Source organism: Scyliorhinus torazame, chromosome 9, assembly GCF_047496885.1.
Source record: "Scyliorhinus torazame isolate Kashiwa2021f chromosome 9, sScyTor2.1, whole genome shotgun sequence".
NCBI classification, from domain to species: Eukaryota; Metazoa; Chordata; class Chondrichthyes; order Carcharhiniformes; family Scyliorhinidae; genus Scyliorhinus; species Scyliorhinus torazame.
This window is the reverse complement of record NC_092715.1, coordinates 167,942,865-167,961,246: the sequence shown is the minus strand read 5'-3', so window position 1 is coordinate 167,961,246 and position 18,382 is coordinate 167,942,865. Positions and strand designations below refer to the sequence as shown.

The 18,382-nt window shown below is 49.1% G+C and overlaps 1 protein-coding gene across 6 annotated transcripts in view; it reads right to left on the bottom strand.

Annotated features, from left to right (window-relative positions):
- Window positions 1–18,382, bottom strand: part of LOC140429573 (spindle assembly abnormal protein 6 homolog) — a 122,790-nt gene that overhangs the window by 23,086 nt on the left and 81,322 nt on the right. For 3 of the 6 annotated variants that reach the window (XM_072516751.1, XM_072516752.1, XM_072516756.1), the window contains 3 exons: window positions 18,136–18,266; window positions 16,483–16,632; window positions 10,426–10,532 (listed from right to left, as the gene is read on the bottom strand). In XM_072516751.1, coding sequence (XP_072372852.1) covers window positions 10,426–10,532; window positions 16,483–16,632; window positions 18,136–18,266 — 388 coding nt within the window. Of the gene's footprint in view, window positions 1–7,375; window positions 7,483–10,425; window positions 10,533–16,482; window positions 16,633–18,135; window positions 18,267–18,382 lie in introns of those variants that run through there. The other 3 variants (XM_072516755.1, XM_072516757.1, XM_072516754.1) reach the window with 3 other exon arrangements.

Below are 18,382 nucleotides of genomic sequence, written 5' to 3'. Positions count from 1 at the left end.
CGACGATATCGTTAATTTTGAAGAGGGATAAAGATCCGTTGCAGTGCGGGTCCTATAGACTTATTTCATTATTGAACGTGGACAGCAAATTGTTGGCAAAGGTACTGGCATCGAGGATAGAGGACTGTGTCCCGGGGGTAGTGCACGAAGACCAGACAGGGTTCGTAAAAGGGAGACAAGTGAACGTTAACGTGCGACGACTACTAGGGGTGATAATGATGCCCCTAGTGGAGGGAGAGGCAGAGATAGTGGCGGCAATGGATGCAGAGAAGGCATTTGATAGGGTGGAGTGGGAGTATTTATGGGAAGTGTTAAGGAGGTTTGGGTTCGGGAACGGGTTTATTAGCTGGGTTAGACTTCTTTATGGGGCTCCAACGGCAAGTGTAGTTACAGGTCGACATAGATCGGAGTATTTCCGACTATATAGGGGAACAAGATAGGGATGCCCGCTGTCTCCATTGTTGTTCCCGTTGGCAACTGAACCTCTGGCCATGGCGTGGAGATGCTCCAGGAAATGGAGAGGGGTGATTAGAGGGGGAGAAGAACACCGAGTCTCGTTATACGCAGATGACCTATTGTTATACGTGTCGGACCCAGCGGGGGGGGATGATAGAGGTTATGCGAATTTTGACGGGGTTCGGGGATTTCTCTGGGTATAGGCTAAACATGGGGAAGAGTGAATTATTTGTGATACATCCAGGGGACCAGAGTAGAGAGATAGAAGGCTTGCCTCGAAGGAAAGTGGAAAGAAACTTCCGATACCTGGGGATTCAGATCGCTAGGAGCTGGGGAACCTTGCACAGACTTAATCTGACACGGCTGGTAGAACAAATGGAGGAGGACTTCAAGAGGTGGGACATGCAGCCTCTGTCGTTGGCGGGCAGGGTGCAAGCAATTAAGATGATGGTCCTCCCGAGGTTCTTATTTGTATTTCAATGTCTCCCTATACTAATCACCAAGACCTTTTTTAATAAAATAGACAGGGGCATCACGAGCTTCGTGTGGGCAGGGAAAGTTCAGAGAGTAAGGAGGGGGTTCCTTCAGCGTAATAGGGACAGAGGAGGATTGGCACTACCGAACTTGGGCGATTACTATTGGGCCGCCAATGTGGCAATGATACGTAAATGGATGATGGAGGGTGAGGGAGCGGCGTGGAAATGACTGGAGAGAAAGTCCTGTAAAGGGACGAGTTTAGAGGTGCTGGTGACGGCGCCGCTACCGTTCTCACCTAAAAAGTTTACCACGAACCCGGTGGTGGCGGCAACTTTGAATATCTGGGGACAGTGGAGGCGACAGAGAGGGGTGTGGGGAGCCCTGGTGGGGTCCCCAATCAGGAACAACCATAGGTTCGCCCCAGGAAGAATGGATGGAGGATTTCAGAGCTGGTACCAGTTGGGAATTAGGAGGGTGGGAGATTTATTTATAGATGGGACTTTTGCGAGCTTGGGAGCATTGGAGGAAAAGTATAAGTTGCCCCGGGGAAATTTCTTGAGATATATGCAGGTGAGGGCGTTTACTAGACAACAGGTGAGGGAATTTCCGTTGCTCCCAACACAGGGGATACAGGACAGAGTGCTTTCAGGGGTGTGGGTCGGAAAGGGCAAGGTGTCAGAGATTTACCGAGAGATGAGGGAAGAGGGGGAGGAATCGGTGGGCGAACTAAAAGGAAAGTGGGAAGAAGAACTAGGGGAGGAGATAGAGGAAGGTATGTGGGCTGATGCCCTAAGCAGGGTAAATTCCTCGTCCTCATGCGCCAGGCTTAGCCTGATTCAATTTAAGGTGCTACATAGAGCACACATAACGGGAGCAAGATTGAGCAGGTTCTTTGGAGTGGAGGACAAATGTGGGAGGTGTGGCGGGAGCCCGGCAAACCACGCACATATGTTTTGGGCGTGCCCGGCACTGGAAGGGTATTGGAAGGGAGTGACGGGAGTGATTTCGAAGGTGGTGAAGGCCCGGGTCAAACCAGGCTGGGGGTTAGCTCTATTTGGAGTTGCGAATGAGCCGGGAGTGCAGGAGGCGAAAGAGGCCAATGTTGTGGCCTTTGCGTCCCTAGTAGCCCGGCGCAGGATCCTACTCATGTGGAAGGAGGCGAAACCCCCCGGACTGGAGGCCTGGGTAAATGATATGGCGGGGTTCATTAAATTGGAGCAGATAAAGTTTGCCCTGAGGGGATCGGCTCAAGGGTTCACCAAGCGGTGGCAGCCATTTCTCGACTACCTAGGGGAACGTTAGAGGGAAGACAGATGACCAGCAGCAGCAACCCAGGGGGGAGGGGGAGGGTTTAGTTTAGTTAAGGTCAAAAGATAATGGGGTTTTGTTATTTGTGTATTGTTAAAAATTTCTGTATTGTTACGTTTGTTTTGTAAGAGGGGAAAAATTGTTTGGGAAAAAAATTTCAATAAAATATATTTAAAAAAAAAAAGAAAAAGAACAAGAACTACTTCCGGTTGCGGCTATGCAGAGCTAAGTCGCACGTTCGGCAGCTCCCGCTTGGAATGGACTTTTGGGCTCTTTTCAGGGCCCCCAACGGCACTTTTTTCGATATTTTCCGGTGTGGGAAGAAGATTGCAGCATTCTCCCGACAGTGTATGGCTTGGACCAGGAGCGGGGCGACTGAAAAAGTGGTGGTGTAGCCAAAGAATGTGCGAGGGAAGAAGAGCAAGATGGCGGTAGGCGGGGACCAGACAGCGTGGATGCAGTGGGCGGAGGAGCAGCAGGAGGTTATCCAGCGCTGCTTCAGGGAGCTCAAAGTGGACCTGCTGGAGCCGATGAAGGCTTCTATTGATAAGCTGCTGGAGACCCAGACGGCGGCGATCTGCGAGGTCCGACGCTTGGGATGGGAGGGGGAGGCGGAGGGCCTGCTGGTGGGTAATGGAGGGGGAGGGGAAGTCCCACAATGGGAGGAGTCGAAGGAGAAGTGGGAGCGGCCGGGGTCAGCAGGAGTCAGCTGACTTGCGGGAGTGCAATGGGGGGAGCAATGCAGCTAGGAGGGATCCTAGCAGGGGGGGGGGGGGGAGAACACCGGGTTGCTGCTAGTATGGTCAAGGGGGAGCTGGAGCGAGTAGAGTGTGTTGGGACGGGGGTCTGCCGCCGTGGGGAACAGGCCGGGCGTGGGGCGCGGGGCTGGCCGAGGAGGGGTTATGGCGAGTCGGCGGAGGAGGGGGGCGGGTAGCCCCCGATCCGGCTGATAACCTGGAACGTAAGGGGGCTGAACGGGTCGGTTAAGCGGGCCTGGGTGTTTGCACACCTGAAGGCGGATGTGGTCATGCTCCAAGAGACACACCTGAAGGTGGCAGACCAGGTAAGATTGAGGAAGGGGTGGGTAGGCCAGGTGTTTCATTCGGGGGGTGGCGATCTTGGTGGGAAAGAGGGTGTTGTTCGAGGCGTTGAGCATTGTGACAGACAATGGCAGCAGGTACGTAATGGTAAGATACCGAGTACTCGGCGATAGCCATTTCGGACCACGCTCCGCATTGGGTAGACCTAGAGCTGGGGGAGGAGAGAGACCAGCGCCCGTTGTGGCGCTTGGAGGTGGGGCTGTTGGCGGACGAGGTGGTGAGTGAGCGGGTCCGAAGAAGCATAGAGAGATACCGAGTGGGGACGGTCTGGGAGGCGCTGAAGGCGGTGGTTAGGGGAGAGCTGATCTCCACAAGGTCCACAAGGAGAGAGAGCAGAGGGAGAGCGAGAGGCTGGTGGGGGAGATGGTGAGGGTAGACAGGAGGTATGCAGAGATGCCGGAGGAGGGACTGTTCAGGGAGAGGCATAGCCTCCAGGCCGAATTCGACCTGTTGACCACCAGGAAGGCAGATGCGCAGTGGAGTAAGGCCCAGGGGCCAATTTATGAATAGGGGAAAAAGGCAAGTCGGATGCTGGCGCATCAGCTTCGGAAGCGGGACGCAGCTAGGGAGATTGGGGGAGTTAAGGATGGGGGGGGGGGTTGGCATCAATGGGGTCTTCAGGGACTTTTATGAGGAACTATATGGCTTGGACCAGGAGCGGGGCGACTGAAAAAGTGGTGGTGTAGCCAAAGAATGTGCGAGGGAAGAAGAGCAAGATGGCGGCAGGCGGGGACCAGACAGCGTGGATGCAGTGGGCGGAGGAGCAGCAGGAGGTTATCCAGCGCTGCTTCAGGGAGCTCAAAGTGGACCTGCTGGAGCCGATGAAGGCTTCTATTGATAAGCTGCTGGAGACCCAGACGGCGGCGATCTGCGAGGTCCGCTGGAGGAAGGGAGGGATGGGCCGCTTTCTGGACCAACTGAAGTTACGGAAGGTGGAGGGGGGGGACTGGTGGCGGGATTAGGGGCCCAATTGGGTTGGAGGAGCTGGCCAAAGGGATAGGGAGCATGCAGGCAGGGAAGGCACTGGGGCCGGACTGTTTCCCGGCCGAATTTTACAAAATATATGTGGACCTGTTGGGCCCGTTGCTGGTTAGGACCTTCAATGAGGCAAGGGAGGGGGGGGGCGTTGCCCCCGACGATGTCCCGGGCACTGATCTCCTTGATCCTGAAGTGGGACAAGGATTCCCTGCAGTGTGGGTCTTACAGGCCGATTCCATTGTTAAATGTAGATGCCAAGGTGCTGGCGAAGGTCTTAGCCACGAGAATTGAGGATTGTGTGCCGCAGGTCATCCACGAAGACCAGGCGGGGTTCGTGAAGGGGAGGCAGTTGAACGCGAATGTGCGGAGGCTCCCGAACTTTATTATGATGCCGGCGATGGAGGGGGGAGGCGGAGATAGTGGCGGCGATGGACGCTGAGAAGGCCTTCGATTGGGTAGAGTGGGGGTACTTGAGGGAGGTGCGGATTTGGGGAGGGGTTCGTCAGGTGGGTTAGGCTGTTGTACGAGGTCCCGATGGCGAGTGTGGCCACGAACAAGAGGAGGTCCGAGTACTTTCGGTTGCATCGAGTGACGAGACAGGGGTGTCCCTTGTCCCCCCTGCTCTTCGCGCTGGCGATTGAACCCCTGGCTATGGCACTGAGGGAGTCGAGGAACTGGATGGGGCTGGTGTGGGGTGGGGAGCAGCATAGGGTGTCGCTCTATGCGGACGACTTGCTGTTATACGTGGCGGACCCGGTGGGGGGAATGCCGGAGGTAATGAGGATCCTCAGGGAGTTCGGGGATTTCTCTGGGTACAAGCTCAACATGGTGAAGAGCGAGTTGTTTGTAGTTCACCCAGGGGACTAGGAGAGGGGGATTGGCGAGCTTCCACTAAAAAGGGCGGAGAGGAGCTTCAGGTATTTGGGGATCCAGGTGGCCAGGAGCTGGGGGGCCCTGCATAGACTTAATTTCACGCGGCTGGTGGAGCAAGTGGAGGAGTTTAAGAGGTCGGACGCGTTGCCGCTGTCCCTGGCGGGTAGGGTGCAGTCAGTCAAGATGACGGTGCTCCCAAGGTTTTTGTTCCTATTCCAGTGCCTCCCCGTTCTTATCCCGAAGGCCTTCATTAGGCGGGTCAACAGGAGCATAACGGGGTTTGTGTGGGCCCGAGGGACTCAGAGGGTGAGAAGGGTGTTCCTGGAGCGGAGTAGGGATGGGGGGTGGGGGCTGGCGCTGCACAACCTCTGTGGGTACTACTGGGCCGCCAATACGACGATGGTGCGCAAGTGGATGGTGGAGTGGGAGGGGGAGGGGGCGGCATGGAAGAGGCTGGAGACGGCGTCTTGTGAGAGTACGGGTCTGGAGGCGCTGGCAACGGCGCCGCTGCCGCTCCCTCCAATGAGGTATACCACGAGCCCGGTGGTGGCGGCTGCCCTCAAAATTTGGGGGCAATGGAGGGGGGGGGGGGAGAAGAGAGAGAGTGGGGGCCTCGGTGTGGACCCCGATACAGGGTAACCACGCGTTTGTCCCAGGGAGAATAGATGGAGGGTTTTCAGGGTGGCACAGGGCAGGGATAAGAAGGTTGGGGGACCTGTTTGTGGATGGGAAGTTTGCGAGCCTGGGTGAGCTGGAGGAGTAGTACGGGCTCCCCCCGGGAAACACCTTTAGGTATCTACAGGTAAGGACGTTTACCAGGCGGCAAGTGGTGGAATTCCCGCTGCTGCCGCCATGCACGGCACAGGACAGGGTGCTCTCTGGGGTGTGCGTTGGAGAGGGGAAGATCTCGGCAACATACCAGATGATGCAGGAGGAGGGGTAGGAGGAGGCCTCGGTGGAGGTGCTGAAAGGTAAGTGGGAGGAGGAGTTGGGGAGGAGATCGAGGGGGGGACGTGGGCAGATGCCCTAGGGAGGGTGAACTCTTCCTCTTCGTGCGCGAGGCTCAGCCTCATACAGTTTAAGGTGCTGCACAGGACACACATGACCGGGACAAGGATGAGCCGGTTTTTTGGGGGCGAGGACAGGTGTGTTAGGTGCTCAGGGAGCCCAGCAAACCACACCCATATGTTCTGGGCATGCCCAGCGCTGGAGGAATTTTGGAAGGGCAAAGCGAGGTCGGTGTCGAGGGTGGTAGGATCTAGGGTCAAACCGGGCTGGGGGCTCGCAATATTTGGGGTTGCAGAGGAGCTGGGAGTGCAGGAGGCTAAAGAGGCCGGTATTCTGGCCTTTGCGTCCCTGGTAGCCCAGCGAAGGATTCTTCTTCAGTGGAAGGATGCGAGGCCCCCAAGCTTGGAATCCTGGATCAACGATATGGCAAGGTTTATTAAATTGGAGAGGGTGAAATTTGCCTTAAGGGGATCGGTGCAAGGGTTCTTCAGGCGGTGGCAACCGTTCTTGGACTTCCTGGAAGAACGGTAGACAATGGTCAGCAGCAGCAGCAACCGGGGTGGGGGGAGGGGGGGGGGTTCTATTTTATTTTTGCTGGTCTATACTGGGGGATTTGAGGAGGTGTATATATTTGCTATGTGTTTCAGCTGGTGTTGATATATTATTTATGTAGATGGGGGAGGGGGGCACTGGGTTGTTTTGTTTTGTATTTAATTCTATTGGGTTCCTTTTACATTTTGTTGTTGATATTTTGTAAAAACTTTAATAAAAATTATTTTTTTTAAAAAGAAAAAGGTGGAGGATGAGGCAGCTATTTTAAGTTCAGGAAAATTGGCAGAGTTACAACGGAAAGATATAGAAATAAAACGGATGTATCAGAAAGCATATACGGAAGAGGAATCTGAGTGTATACCAGAGTGTTATTACCGTAAAAGTGATGTCTTGACGAGAAAATGGAGACCTTTACATATGCAGGCGGATGAAAAGTGGGCAGAAGTTCATCAAGTAGTATTGCTGGTAGGGTATAGAAAGGAGGTTTTGCGAGTTGCGCATGAGGTACCAGTGGGAGGTCATTTGGGAATAAGGAAAACTCAAGCTAAAATCCAGAAACATTTTTATTGGCCTGGACTACATGAAGATGTAGCTAAATTTTGACAATCATGTCACACATGTCAAGTGATAGAGAAACCTCAAGCAGTGATAAAACCAGCGCCCTTGATACCCATTCCAGCAGTTGAGGAACCTTTTACAAGGGTCCTAATTGATTGCGTAGGACCACTTCCTGAAACAAAAAGTTGGAATCAATATCTTTTGACTATAATGGATGTGTCTACTAGGTTTCCAAAGGCCATTCCCGTACGTAATATTACACCTAAAAAGATTCTGGAGGAGTTACTTAAATTCTTTACTAGATATGGACTACCCACAGAAATACAATCGGATCAAGGATCAAAGTTTACCTCAAGGTTATTCAAAGAAGTTATGGATAGCTTAGGAATCAAACAATTTAAATCAATTGCGTACCATCCAGAATCGCAGGGAGCGTTGGAAAGGTGGCATCAGACATTAAAGACAATGTTGAGAGCTAATTGTCAAGATGATCCAGAGGATTGTGATGAAGAAATTCCATTCGTACTGTTTGCAATTAGGGATGCACCTAATGAGTCAACCAAATTTGGTCCTTTTGAACTAATTTTTGGTCATGAGGTAAGAGGACCACTTAAATTGATTAAGGCAAAATTAGTGAGTGAGAAATCAGAACTTGCATTATTGGATTACGTGTCAAATTTCAGGGAACGATTAAATAGAGCATGTGAATTGGCTAGACAACATTTGAAAGTTGCACAAAATGTGATGAAACGGGTAGCGGACAAGAAATTCAAAGTTCGTAGTTTTGCCAGTGGAGATAAAGTTTTAGTGTTATTACCAGTGGTTGGTGAACCTTTAAAAGCAAGGTTTTGTGGACCGTATCAGATTGAAAGGAAATTAAGTGAGGTGAATTATGTAGTAAAAACACCAAATAGAAGGAAGACTCACCGAGTATGTCATGTGAATATGCTTAAAAGGTACTCTGATAGGGAAGGAGAGAAAAAGGAGGAGGTTTTAATGATTCTAACTCAAAGTGATGAACCAAATCCAGATGACTGTGAATTTGACATACCTCAAATTAAATTGGAAAAAGCCGATGTTCTTAAAAATTGGGATAAATTGTTGAGTTACCTTCCAGAGGAAAAACGGACAGACCTGAAAGAGTTATTGATATCACATGGGCATATTTGTGGAGATAAATTGGGAAGTACTAAAATGGCCATACATAATGTAGATGTGGGAAATGCTGTTCCAATCAAACAACATCCATACAGACTTAACCCTTTAAAATTGGCCCAGGTTAACAAAGAGATTGAGAGTATGCTTAAAAATGGCATAATTGAAGTGGGTTGCAGCCAATGGGGCTCACCCATAGTGATGGTACCAAAACCAGACGGTACCCAACGGTTGTGTGTGGACTATAGAAAGGTTAATGAAGTTACAAGAATGGACTCTTATCCTATCCCACGTTTGGAGGATTGCATTGAAAAAGTGGGAAAATCAGCTTTTATTTCCAAACTGGATTTACTTAAAGGTTACTGGCAGGTACCTTTATCCGAAAGGGCGAAGGAGATTTCAGCTTTTGTGACTCCAGATGGTATATACGAATTCAAATTAATGCCATTTGGCATGAAAAGCTCCCCAGCCACATTTCAATGGTTAACTGATAATGTTGTTTCAGGATTACCCAATTGTGCGGTTTAAATCGACGATCTAGTAATTTTCAGCCAGACATGGAAAGAACATTTAAAACATCTGATGGAGTTATTCGATCGACTTCAGGGCTGTCTGTCAGCTTTTTACTTTCGTTTTAGGCTGTTTGCTGTAGGGTGTGTTTTAGTTTCATTTTCAGTGTTGGAGCTGAAGCCAGACCAAGCATGTGTACTGCTGTTCTCTCTGCCATCAAAAGACTATCTCGTGATCATTTGGTGAATTCAAAATTATAAATGTTTTCAGTAGTGAATGTAACCCTAATGTGCTTCAGTTAAAAGGTGTTTCTTAAGTCTTCTGGATGTTAAAAGGACAGCTTACGGATTACTTAGTGCTGTATTCTTTGGGGGCTGTATTTGAATTAATGGTTGCTAAGTTGTTCACTGTCTGTTTTAAAAAGGTTAACTTGAGTTCATAGAATAAACAATGTTTTGTTTTTAAATAAAATACTTTTTCCATTTCTGATGTACCACACCTGTAGAGTGGGCCGTGTGCTCCCCATACCACAATCTATTAAAAGTTGTGGGTCACGTGAACGCCATGGTACACTTTGGGGTTCTCTAAACCCTGGCCCATAACAGAAGTGACAGAGAATTGCGATTTGGCGTCAAATCAGCCCCCACTGAGATTGTGGCGTCAGAACCTATTCTCCGCCCATCACATTTTCCGATTTTGGCGTCTGCAAACGGAGGATCTAGGTGCTTGCTTAACGCTACATTACAAGGGTGGGAGGACTGTAGATTAGAGCAGGCCTTTAGGATGTGAAGAAATGGGAAAGCTGCTATCGCAGATTGGGGAAGGAAATAACTCCCAACTTCACACAGGAAAAATCTTCTTGACAATACATTTCAGGGAACAGAAAAAAATCTGAGCTATTTGCATTGTGGTCCTTATTCACCTCCCCTCCAACAAGCTTCCCAGTATTTAAGAGCTGCATCCGAAACTAGTTACTGTTCCGGGGCTTGATAATGGATTTTAAGATTGAAATATTGAAAGGAGGGTGAGGGGGAAGGGGAGAAAAGATCAGGGCAGCCTTCCAAAATGGCACCCCGATCTGTGAAGTGCCAGCAGAAAATCCCTCCGATTGTAGTCTTGGTGGAGATATACTCCCGAGGCCAAAAAAAACAGCAAGTGCGGATTAAAAGCGAGACGTTTTTCATCGCTGCAGTCCCCGCAAAATATCCTGCTAAATATGCTCGAAACCAGACATAGAAATTTTTCGGGTGAATTACGCCAATAGCTTGCATCAATCACATGCCAACCTCTAATCTCACACAAATTACATCTTATATATGATCAAAAAGCTCAATCTAAACATAATGTAACAGGAAATATTTAAGACTGATGGTGGCATTTGGAATCTTTATAAAAATATGAAGTGCATTAAAACAGCTACATTGTTAAGGCTGCTGGAGCCAACACATACCTTTTCAAAGAGGCAGCCATTAACGTTGGTGTTGAAGCTGAAGGACCCGACTTGAATTCCGTTGCAGGAATGCTGCTCGGGTTTAGCTGAAAAGGACTGAAGTGCACCTAGGAGAGTTATGCAACATTTTCATGTCACACATCAAGTGTTTCTGTATAATAGTTACTTTGTTTGAAAAAAATTTTTTTTTACTACCATTATTAATAGACTTAGAACTTTAAATAAACAAACATTTACTGAATAATTTCAAACATGACTTCCGCTGGCAGCCATGGTGTGAGTGGTCGCGCACAGGGCAACACCTGTTCGAAGGCGTACAACTGAGCTCTTTTTACCCGATATTGGGTGCAATTTTGGTGCAAAGGTGTAGGTGAAGGTCAGAGGAGTGGTATGTCTGCTGGTTACCAAACCGGCAGAAGACGGTGAGAAAGCTGGCCAAGGAGTTGGAGGAAATCTATGGCGCAGCAGCCGGGGGAAGGATGGTGGAGGGGGAGGGCTGTTGCAAGTCGGAAAGCCCCAGATGGAGCAGTTGATGGCTTTTATTCAGGATGAGTTCCGCCAGCAGAAGAAGATGATGCAGGAGGACTGCTCGAAGGCCATCAAAGGAGCTGTGGCACCCCTGAAGAGCTCGATGGAGCGATAGAGAAGTGTTTGGAGGTGCAGGGGTCGCAAATCTGAGTAATTGAAGGAGTGATCTCGGACCACTCGCGATCGAGTGTTGGCTCTGGAGGCGGAGGTGGGACTCTTAGGAAACCTTTGCAAAACATTGAGGGCAAAGGTGGAGGAGCAGGAGAACACCTCGAGAAGGCAGAACCTGCGGATTGTGGGCCTGCCTGAAGCAGTGGAAGGTGTGAGTGCCATGAGAGGCATGTCTCGAAGATGCTGGTGGAGGAGGGCGTGCTAGATAAGGCCCCTGAATTGGACAGAGCACACATGTCTCTGAGGCAGAAGCCGAGAGCTGAGGAGCCGCCGCGGGCGGTGATCGTGAGACTCCACAAATTTGTGGAGAAAGAAAATATCTTGCGTTGGGCCAGGGAGAAGCGCACCTGCGAATGGGAGGAGAACAAGGTCCAAATATATCAGGACATTGGAGCCGAGTTGGCGAAACAGCGGGCAGGATTCAACAAGGCCAAGGCGGTGCTGTACCGGCGTCGGATCAGGTTTGGGGTGTTCTACTTGGCAAAGTTTTTTTTAAATTTAGAGTACCCAATTTATTTTTTCCCAATTAAGGGGCAATTTTGCATAGCCAATCCACCTAGCCTGCACATCTTTGGGTTGTGGGGGCGAAACCCACGCAAACACGGGGAGAACGTGCAAACTCCATACGGACAATGACCCAGATCGAACATGGGACCTCAGCGCCGTGAGGCAGCAGGGCTATCCCACTGCACCACCGTGCTGCCCCTACTCAGCAAAGTTATGGGTGACGTTCGAAGGCCAAGGACTTCATCAAGGAGCATAAACTAGGGGAGAACGGAGTTGAACAATGCTGGGGAACAGGTGCCGGAATGTGGCGACCAGGGGCTTTTCACTGTAACTTCATTGAAGCCTACTTGTGACAATAAACGATTATTATTATTATTATTATTAATATTAACTGACGTTTTGCAATGGTTGGGAATGTGGTTGAAGTGGGGGTAGGGATTGGGGGTTTTCGTTCCCTCCGGTTTGGAGGGAGCTCTGTTTTGGGTTTGATAATTTATTTTAAATTTCAAGTATCCAATTTTTTTTTTTTTCCCAATTAAGGGGCAATTTAGCATGACCAATCCACCTGCCCTGCACATCTTAGGGTTGTGGGGGTGAAACCCACGCAACGTGGGGAGAATGTGCAAACTCCACACGGACAGTGACCCAGGGCCTGTGTCCTCAGCACCACAGTTGGGTTTGATATTTACTGTTGGGTTGGTAATTGGTGGTAGGGATGAAAAGTTCATTGGGGATGGATGTTCCCATCCACCCCCCTCTTATTTCTTGGGGCTGTCTGTCTTTATCGTTTGTTTGTTTGCTCTAAGGGGAGGTGACCAGACTTCAGGATGAGCCTTGTTTGGGTGGGGGAGGGTAATATCAGCAGGGAGCCTTCTGCAGGAGACGCACCTCTGCGTCGGTTAGGTTAAGGAAGGGACAGGTCTGGCAGGTTTTCCACTCGGGATTCGATAAAATCGCGGGGTGTGGCAATTTTAATGAGCAAGGAAACGGGGTTTGTGTGCGTGAAGGAAATGAGCGATCCGGTGGGAGTTATGTTATTGTGAGTGGGGTATTGGAAGGGACACCGGTGGTGTTAGTAAATGTATATGCACCAAATTGGGATGATGTGGGTTTTATGAGGGGGCTGCTGGCAGCAGTCCCGGACTTGGCCACGCACCAGGCGATTATGGGAGGGGATGTTAACTGTGTCCTAGAGCCTAAAGATTTTTAGGTCAAGCCCCATGTTGATGGTTAGGGTCTGAATGGAAAAGGAGCTGGGTGGGTTTATGGAAAGCATGGGTATGGTGGATCCGTGGTGCTTTAAGAACCCTTTTTTTGCCACATGTTTATAAGGTGTATTCGAGGTTGATTATTTTGTGGTGAGCCGGGGGATTTTAGTTGGGGTGGAGGGGGCAGAGTATGCCGAGATTGTTATTTAGGACCATGCGTCCCACTGGCTGGAGCTTCGGCTTAGACCGGGACGGGAACGGAGGCCGGGGTTTGATTCGGGGTTGTTGGCAGATGGAGGTGTTTGTGACAAGGTGCGGGTGGCGATTAAGGATTACGTGGAGTTCAAGCAAAATGGGGAGGTGACGGCAGACATTTTTTGGGAAGTGTTGAAGGCAGTGGTCCGGGAGGAATCTATCTTGTTCAAGGCTCACACGGATAGGGAAAGGAGGGAGGAATATGACCGCCCAATGAGCGAGATATTGGAGGTGGATAAGGAATATTCGAGGGTACCCACCATGGAGGGATGGGCGAGGAGGAAAAAGTTGCAGGGGCAATTTGACAGGCTGACAACGGGGCGGGCAATAGGACAGCTACGTAGGGCAAGAGGGGTGCAGTATGAGTATGGGGAGAAGGCACGTCGCATGCTAGCACACCAGCTGCAGAGGCAGGCCGCGTCCAGGGAAATATTGAGGATACGGAATAGGGTTGGGGGTGTGGTGTCGGAGCCGGGGAAGATAAATAAGGCGTTTAGGGAGTATTACCAGGGATTGTACAAGGTGGACTTGGGGGGAGAGGACGAGGACATGGGATGTTTTTTGGACGAGCTGGAGTTTCCCCAGTTGGAGAAAATAACGAGACAGGTGCTGGAGCCCCTGGGGCTGAGGGAGGTGCTGGATAGTATCAAGGGTATGAAGTTGGGGAAGGCACCAGGGCCGGATGGACATCCGACAGAATTTTATAACGAGTTTGCGACGGACCTGGCACCAAATCATTTGGGGGTGTTTAATGAGGTGTTGGAGAAGGGGGAGCTGCTGGAGACGATGACGCAGGCAGTGATTACGTTAATCCCAAAAAAGGGGAAGGACCTGGTGGAATGTGGTTCGTATATGCCCATATACTGATGTGAAAGTATTGGCTAAGTTGTTGGCGGGAAGGATGAAGGATCATGTCCCAGGGGTGGCTGCAGAGGATCAAACGGTCTTCGTAAAAGGCAGGCAGCTCTTGAGCAATACAAGACGGTTGTTGAATGTAGTCATGAATCCGTCGGGAGCCCTAGTACCGGAGGTAGCGGAGAAGGCATTCGACTGGGGGAATTTGAGTGGCGGAACTTGTTTTGAGGTTCTGGGAAGGTTTGGATTTGGGCCGAGATTTGTGGCATGGGTGCTATATGTGGCACCAAGGACGAGTGTGCGAACGAATGACATGAGCTCATGGAGCTTCGAACTACACAGGGGAACAAGGCAGGGGTGCCTGCTGTCGACGTTGCTGTTTGCGCTGGCCATAGAGCTTTTGCTGATGGTTCTTAGGGGGTAGGCGGAGTGGCAGGGGATTATGAGGGGACAGCGAGAGCATCGGGTGGCGCTCTATGCCGACAACCTATTGTTGTAGTTTTGGACCCGCCGAGGAGTATGGGAAGGATCATGGGCCTGCTGGGAAGGTTTGGGGAGTTCTTGGAGCATAAGCTGAATATAGGGAGAAGCGAAGTGTTCCCGGTGAATGAGTTGGGACGCCGAGCCAATTTAGGGGGGAATGCCATTTAAGGTGGCTAGGGATAGGTTCAGGTATCTGGGGATTCAGGTAGCGAGGGAAAGAACGATGCGCCACAAGTGGAACTTAACAAAGCTGGTGGAAGAGGCCAGAAGGGATCTTCGGAGGTGGGATACATTGCAATTGACTTGGCAGGGAGGGTCCAAGTAGTAAAAATGAATATTCTGCCGAGGTTCCTGTTTATTTTTCAGGCGCTCCCAATCTTTATACCAAAGGCCTTTTTTCAGAAGCTGGACACGATTATTTCCAACTTTGGATGGGTGGGAAGGTGCCAAGGTTTAGAAGGACCCTGCTACAGAGGCAGAGGCAGCAGGGGGGGTTGGTGGTGCCGATCTGGCTTCATTATTATTGGGTGGCAAATGCGATAAAGGTGCGGTGATGGCGGGAAGAGGGGGTAGAATGGGTTACGATGGAGGAGGAATCTCGTAAGGGGTCCAGCTTAAGGGCCATGGTGACAGCAGTGTTGCGAATAGCGCCGAGTAGGTATTCAGAGAGTCCAGTGGTGCAGTCCATGGTAAAGATTTGGAACCACTTGAGGAGGCATTTTCGGATGGAGGAGATGTCAGTGTTAACGCCGTTGTGTAAGAATCATGGGTTTGAGCCAGGAGGGATGGATAGCATGTATAGGAGGTGGCGGGATGTGGGACTGGTCAAGGTGAGGGATTGGTATTTGGAGGAAGGGTTTGCCAATCTGGAGGACATGAGGAAGAGGGTAGAGCTCCTGAGAGGAAGTGAGTTCAGGTACCTGCAGGTGAGGGACCTTGCGCGAAAGGTCTGGGAAGTGTTCCCTAGGCTGCCGAGATACACCCTGCTGGAGCGGCTGCTGCTTTCAGATGTGGAAGGGGAGGGAAGAATTGGAGATAAATATAGAAGGCTGGGAGAGCAGGGAGCTGTGTGGGTGGTGAAGATCAAAAATGGGAAGGAGAGTTCGGAGCGGAGATCAACTGGGGAGTATGGAGTGAGGCACTGCGCAGAGTAAACGCAACCTCCTCGTGCGCAAGGATGAGCGAGATACAGTTTAAAGTTGTACACATGGTACATATGACTCGTGCAAGAATGAGTGGGTTCTTGCAGGGGGTGGCAGATGAGTGTGAGAGATGTGGGCGGGGGCCAGCGAATCACGCACACATGTTCTGGGGTTGTGAAAAGTTGGAGAGATTCTGGGCAGGAGTGCTCGCAGTCCTAGCAAGGATAGTGGGGGAGGAGGTGGAACCGGATCCTTTGGTGGCGATATTTGCGGTTTCAGATAAGCTGGAGCTCATGGAGAGGAGGAAGGCCAATGGCGTGGCCTTCGCCTCGGGTTGTCCAGCGACGAATCTTACTGGAGTGGCGGTCTGCATCGTCACCGGGGGTAGCTGCTTGGTTGTGTGACCTGTACGACTTCCTGCAGCTGGAAAAGATAAAGTATGAGCTATGGGGCTCAGCAGAGGGGTTTGAGATAAGGTGGGGATGTTCATGACCTTGTTTGAAGAGTTGTTCGTCGTGGGGCAGGGGGGGGGTGAAAATGGGGGGAAAAATTGTACAAACTGTAAAGTTGAGTGTTGGGAAGCATGTTTCCCGAGGTGCTGTAACCTTTTGTCATACACGTTTGTAATAAAATACATTTAAAAAAATATATATACTAATTTCAAACATACAAAATGTACAAGCCACATTTTAAAGAATTTGTTTTTAAGTGTGTAATCATTACAACTGCCCCCCTGGTAACCAGCAAAGCAGATTGATATGGATTACATTGAAGATCTTGAATTTATATGTGCAAGCTACTTTAATAACTATTTCAGTCATACTTTAAAACTTTAGTGCATTGCAAAAGATTTAACTTTGCTCAAAGCGATAGTAAAATACAAATAATATATTTAAAATCAAGCCTGCCTGAAGACCATGTCCTGATACACCAGGCCTTAGGGATGGAGAATTCATTCGAACAGTAGAAACAGAGGTCTTAGAATAAATATTTGAAGGCGAAGTAGAAGAGACAGGCTGTGGCATCAAGACAGAAAAAGGAGGATGCAACAAAGTTTGCTGCAAAAGGAAAAGCAACAGAATAATATTAGTATTAAGGACATTTATTTTAAAAGTCAGCACCAATTATATTAACAAAGGGCAAATAGACACTTCACCACAATCCCAAAACAAAGATCTGTCCCCCACTGCAGTGTAATAGCCACTCACTATTACAGAAAACTAGAACAATAATCTGAAGCCATTGGCTTTTTTTGTTCCATTCCATTCTTCCTTTACTGAGCCCCCTCAACCATACTCTCCCCAATAAAATGCAACCAATTAAATTCAAAAACTTCAACAAAAATATCAAGTGCTGTTTAATAATGAACTTTCAAAGATCTGGCAGTTTGCTGCTAGGCAAATGTAAAAGACCACATAAAACCGATTTAACTGGAGTTAAGTAAATGACAGACACACAGCTTAGCTATTTGGCAAAGTTTTTATTGAATGCAGATTTTGTTCTATCTAAATTTTTGCGCTCACAGACTGCTCTCTGTCCCAAGTTCCATCGCTAAGATGGTTACTTCTGTTACATAACAGGATCTGTGCTGGAATCGACGACAAGGGGTGCATGAGTGTAGACTCCACTGAAGATCAAACCTACCAGCAAGGTCTTTGCGTAGTCCACTGAACTGTTCTCACAGGTTAAGCAGCTGAGCACTACACTGCTCACAAGATACTTCAGAGAGACGAGCAGGGAACTGGTTACTATGTCCACTGAGCTCTATATTTACATTTCCTAGATGCTCCCTGGATCAGATCCACCTTCGTAAGGAACTAGCACCAGGCAGTGAAGAGTAAAGTCAGCTATCGCTGCAAGCCTGAAAGGGCAGTAATGGCTGACATCATTGTATCCTTCTGACTACCGTCTTAGAACCTCAGAAAGCATCCAGTGTCATTGCCTGTGTTTGGGAAGAGGGAAGGGGAAAGAACGATGGCTTTTGATCTGCAGTGCTTACTGCCAGCTCATCTTCCATCAGAGAGGAGCTGGTTCGGCCGACATCTTCTGGACATCCTACAGAGCAAGTAATCTCCTCACCTCTGCAATGACCAATAGGAAAATGAGGTGAGAGGATTGGAAATGCCTTCTTCTGCCTATTTAAATGCCTCTCCTTATTAAAGGTGGCAGTAATCCATCTGTGAAAAAGCACAGGATATCAGCAGGCAGATAAAGGAGTAAGCAGTCCTGACATCCTTTGCTGAGTGGTCATTGAATATACATGTTGACTCAGGTGAGAATGCTCCTACTGAACCAAACTGACACTTGTTTAATAGTTGGAATTAAAAATCTTGCATTGCACAAGTAAAGCAGAATATCAATAAATATTGATGCCCCAATGAAAATGTAGGTCAAGTAAAAGGTACTAACATTTCAATGAACAATTAAAAAAATACTGCTCTCCCCCCATACCTTTACTGCCCATCTTTTCTACACCCTAAAATGTACTTGCTAGAAATTATGAAAATAAGTGTAGAAATTACTATGTATTATTCTGGTCACATTGTTAATAGTTTACTTACCAGACTGTTTTGCATAGCTCCAGGCCTGGATAAATTGCTACTAGATATGGTTGATGGGTCAAAAGAGCCTGGAGTCTCTTGCAGTGCTGCTAATTTATTTTCATTCAGTTGTTTATTCAACCAGGATATTACTGCATAAGATAAATAGCAGTAAACATTAACATTTTATTTGGCACTTGTCCTCTTCCCTCATCCTCCCACAAATATCAGAATAGTAAAAACACCTTCAATCAAGATGAGTCTTGAG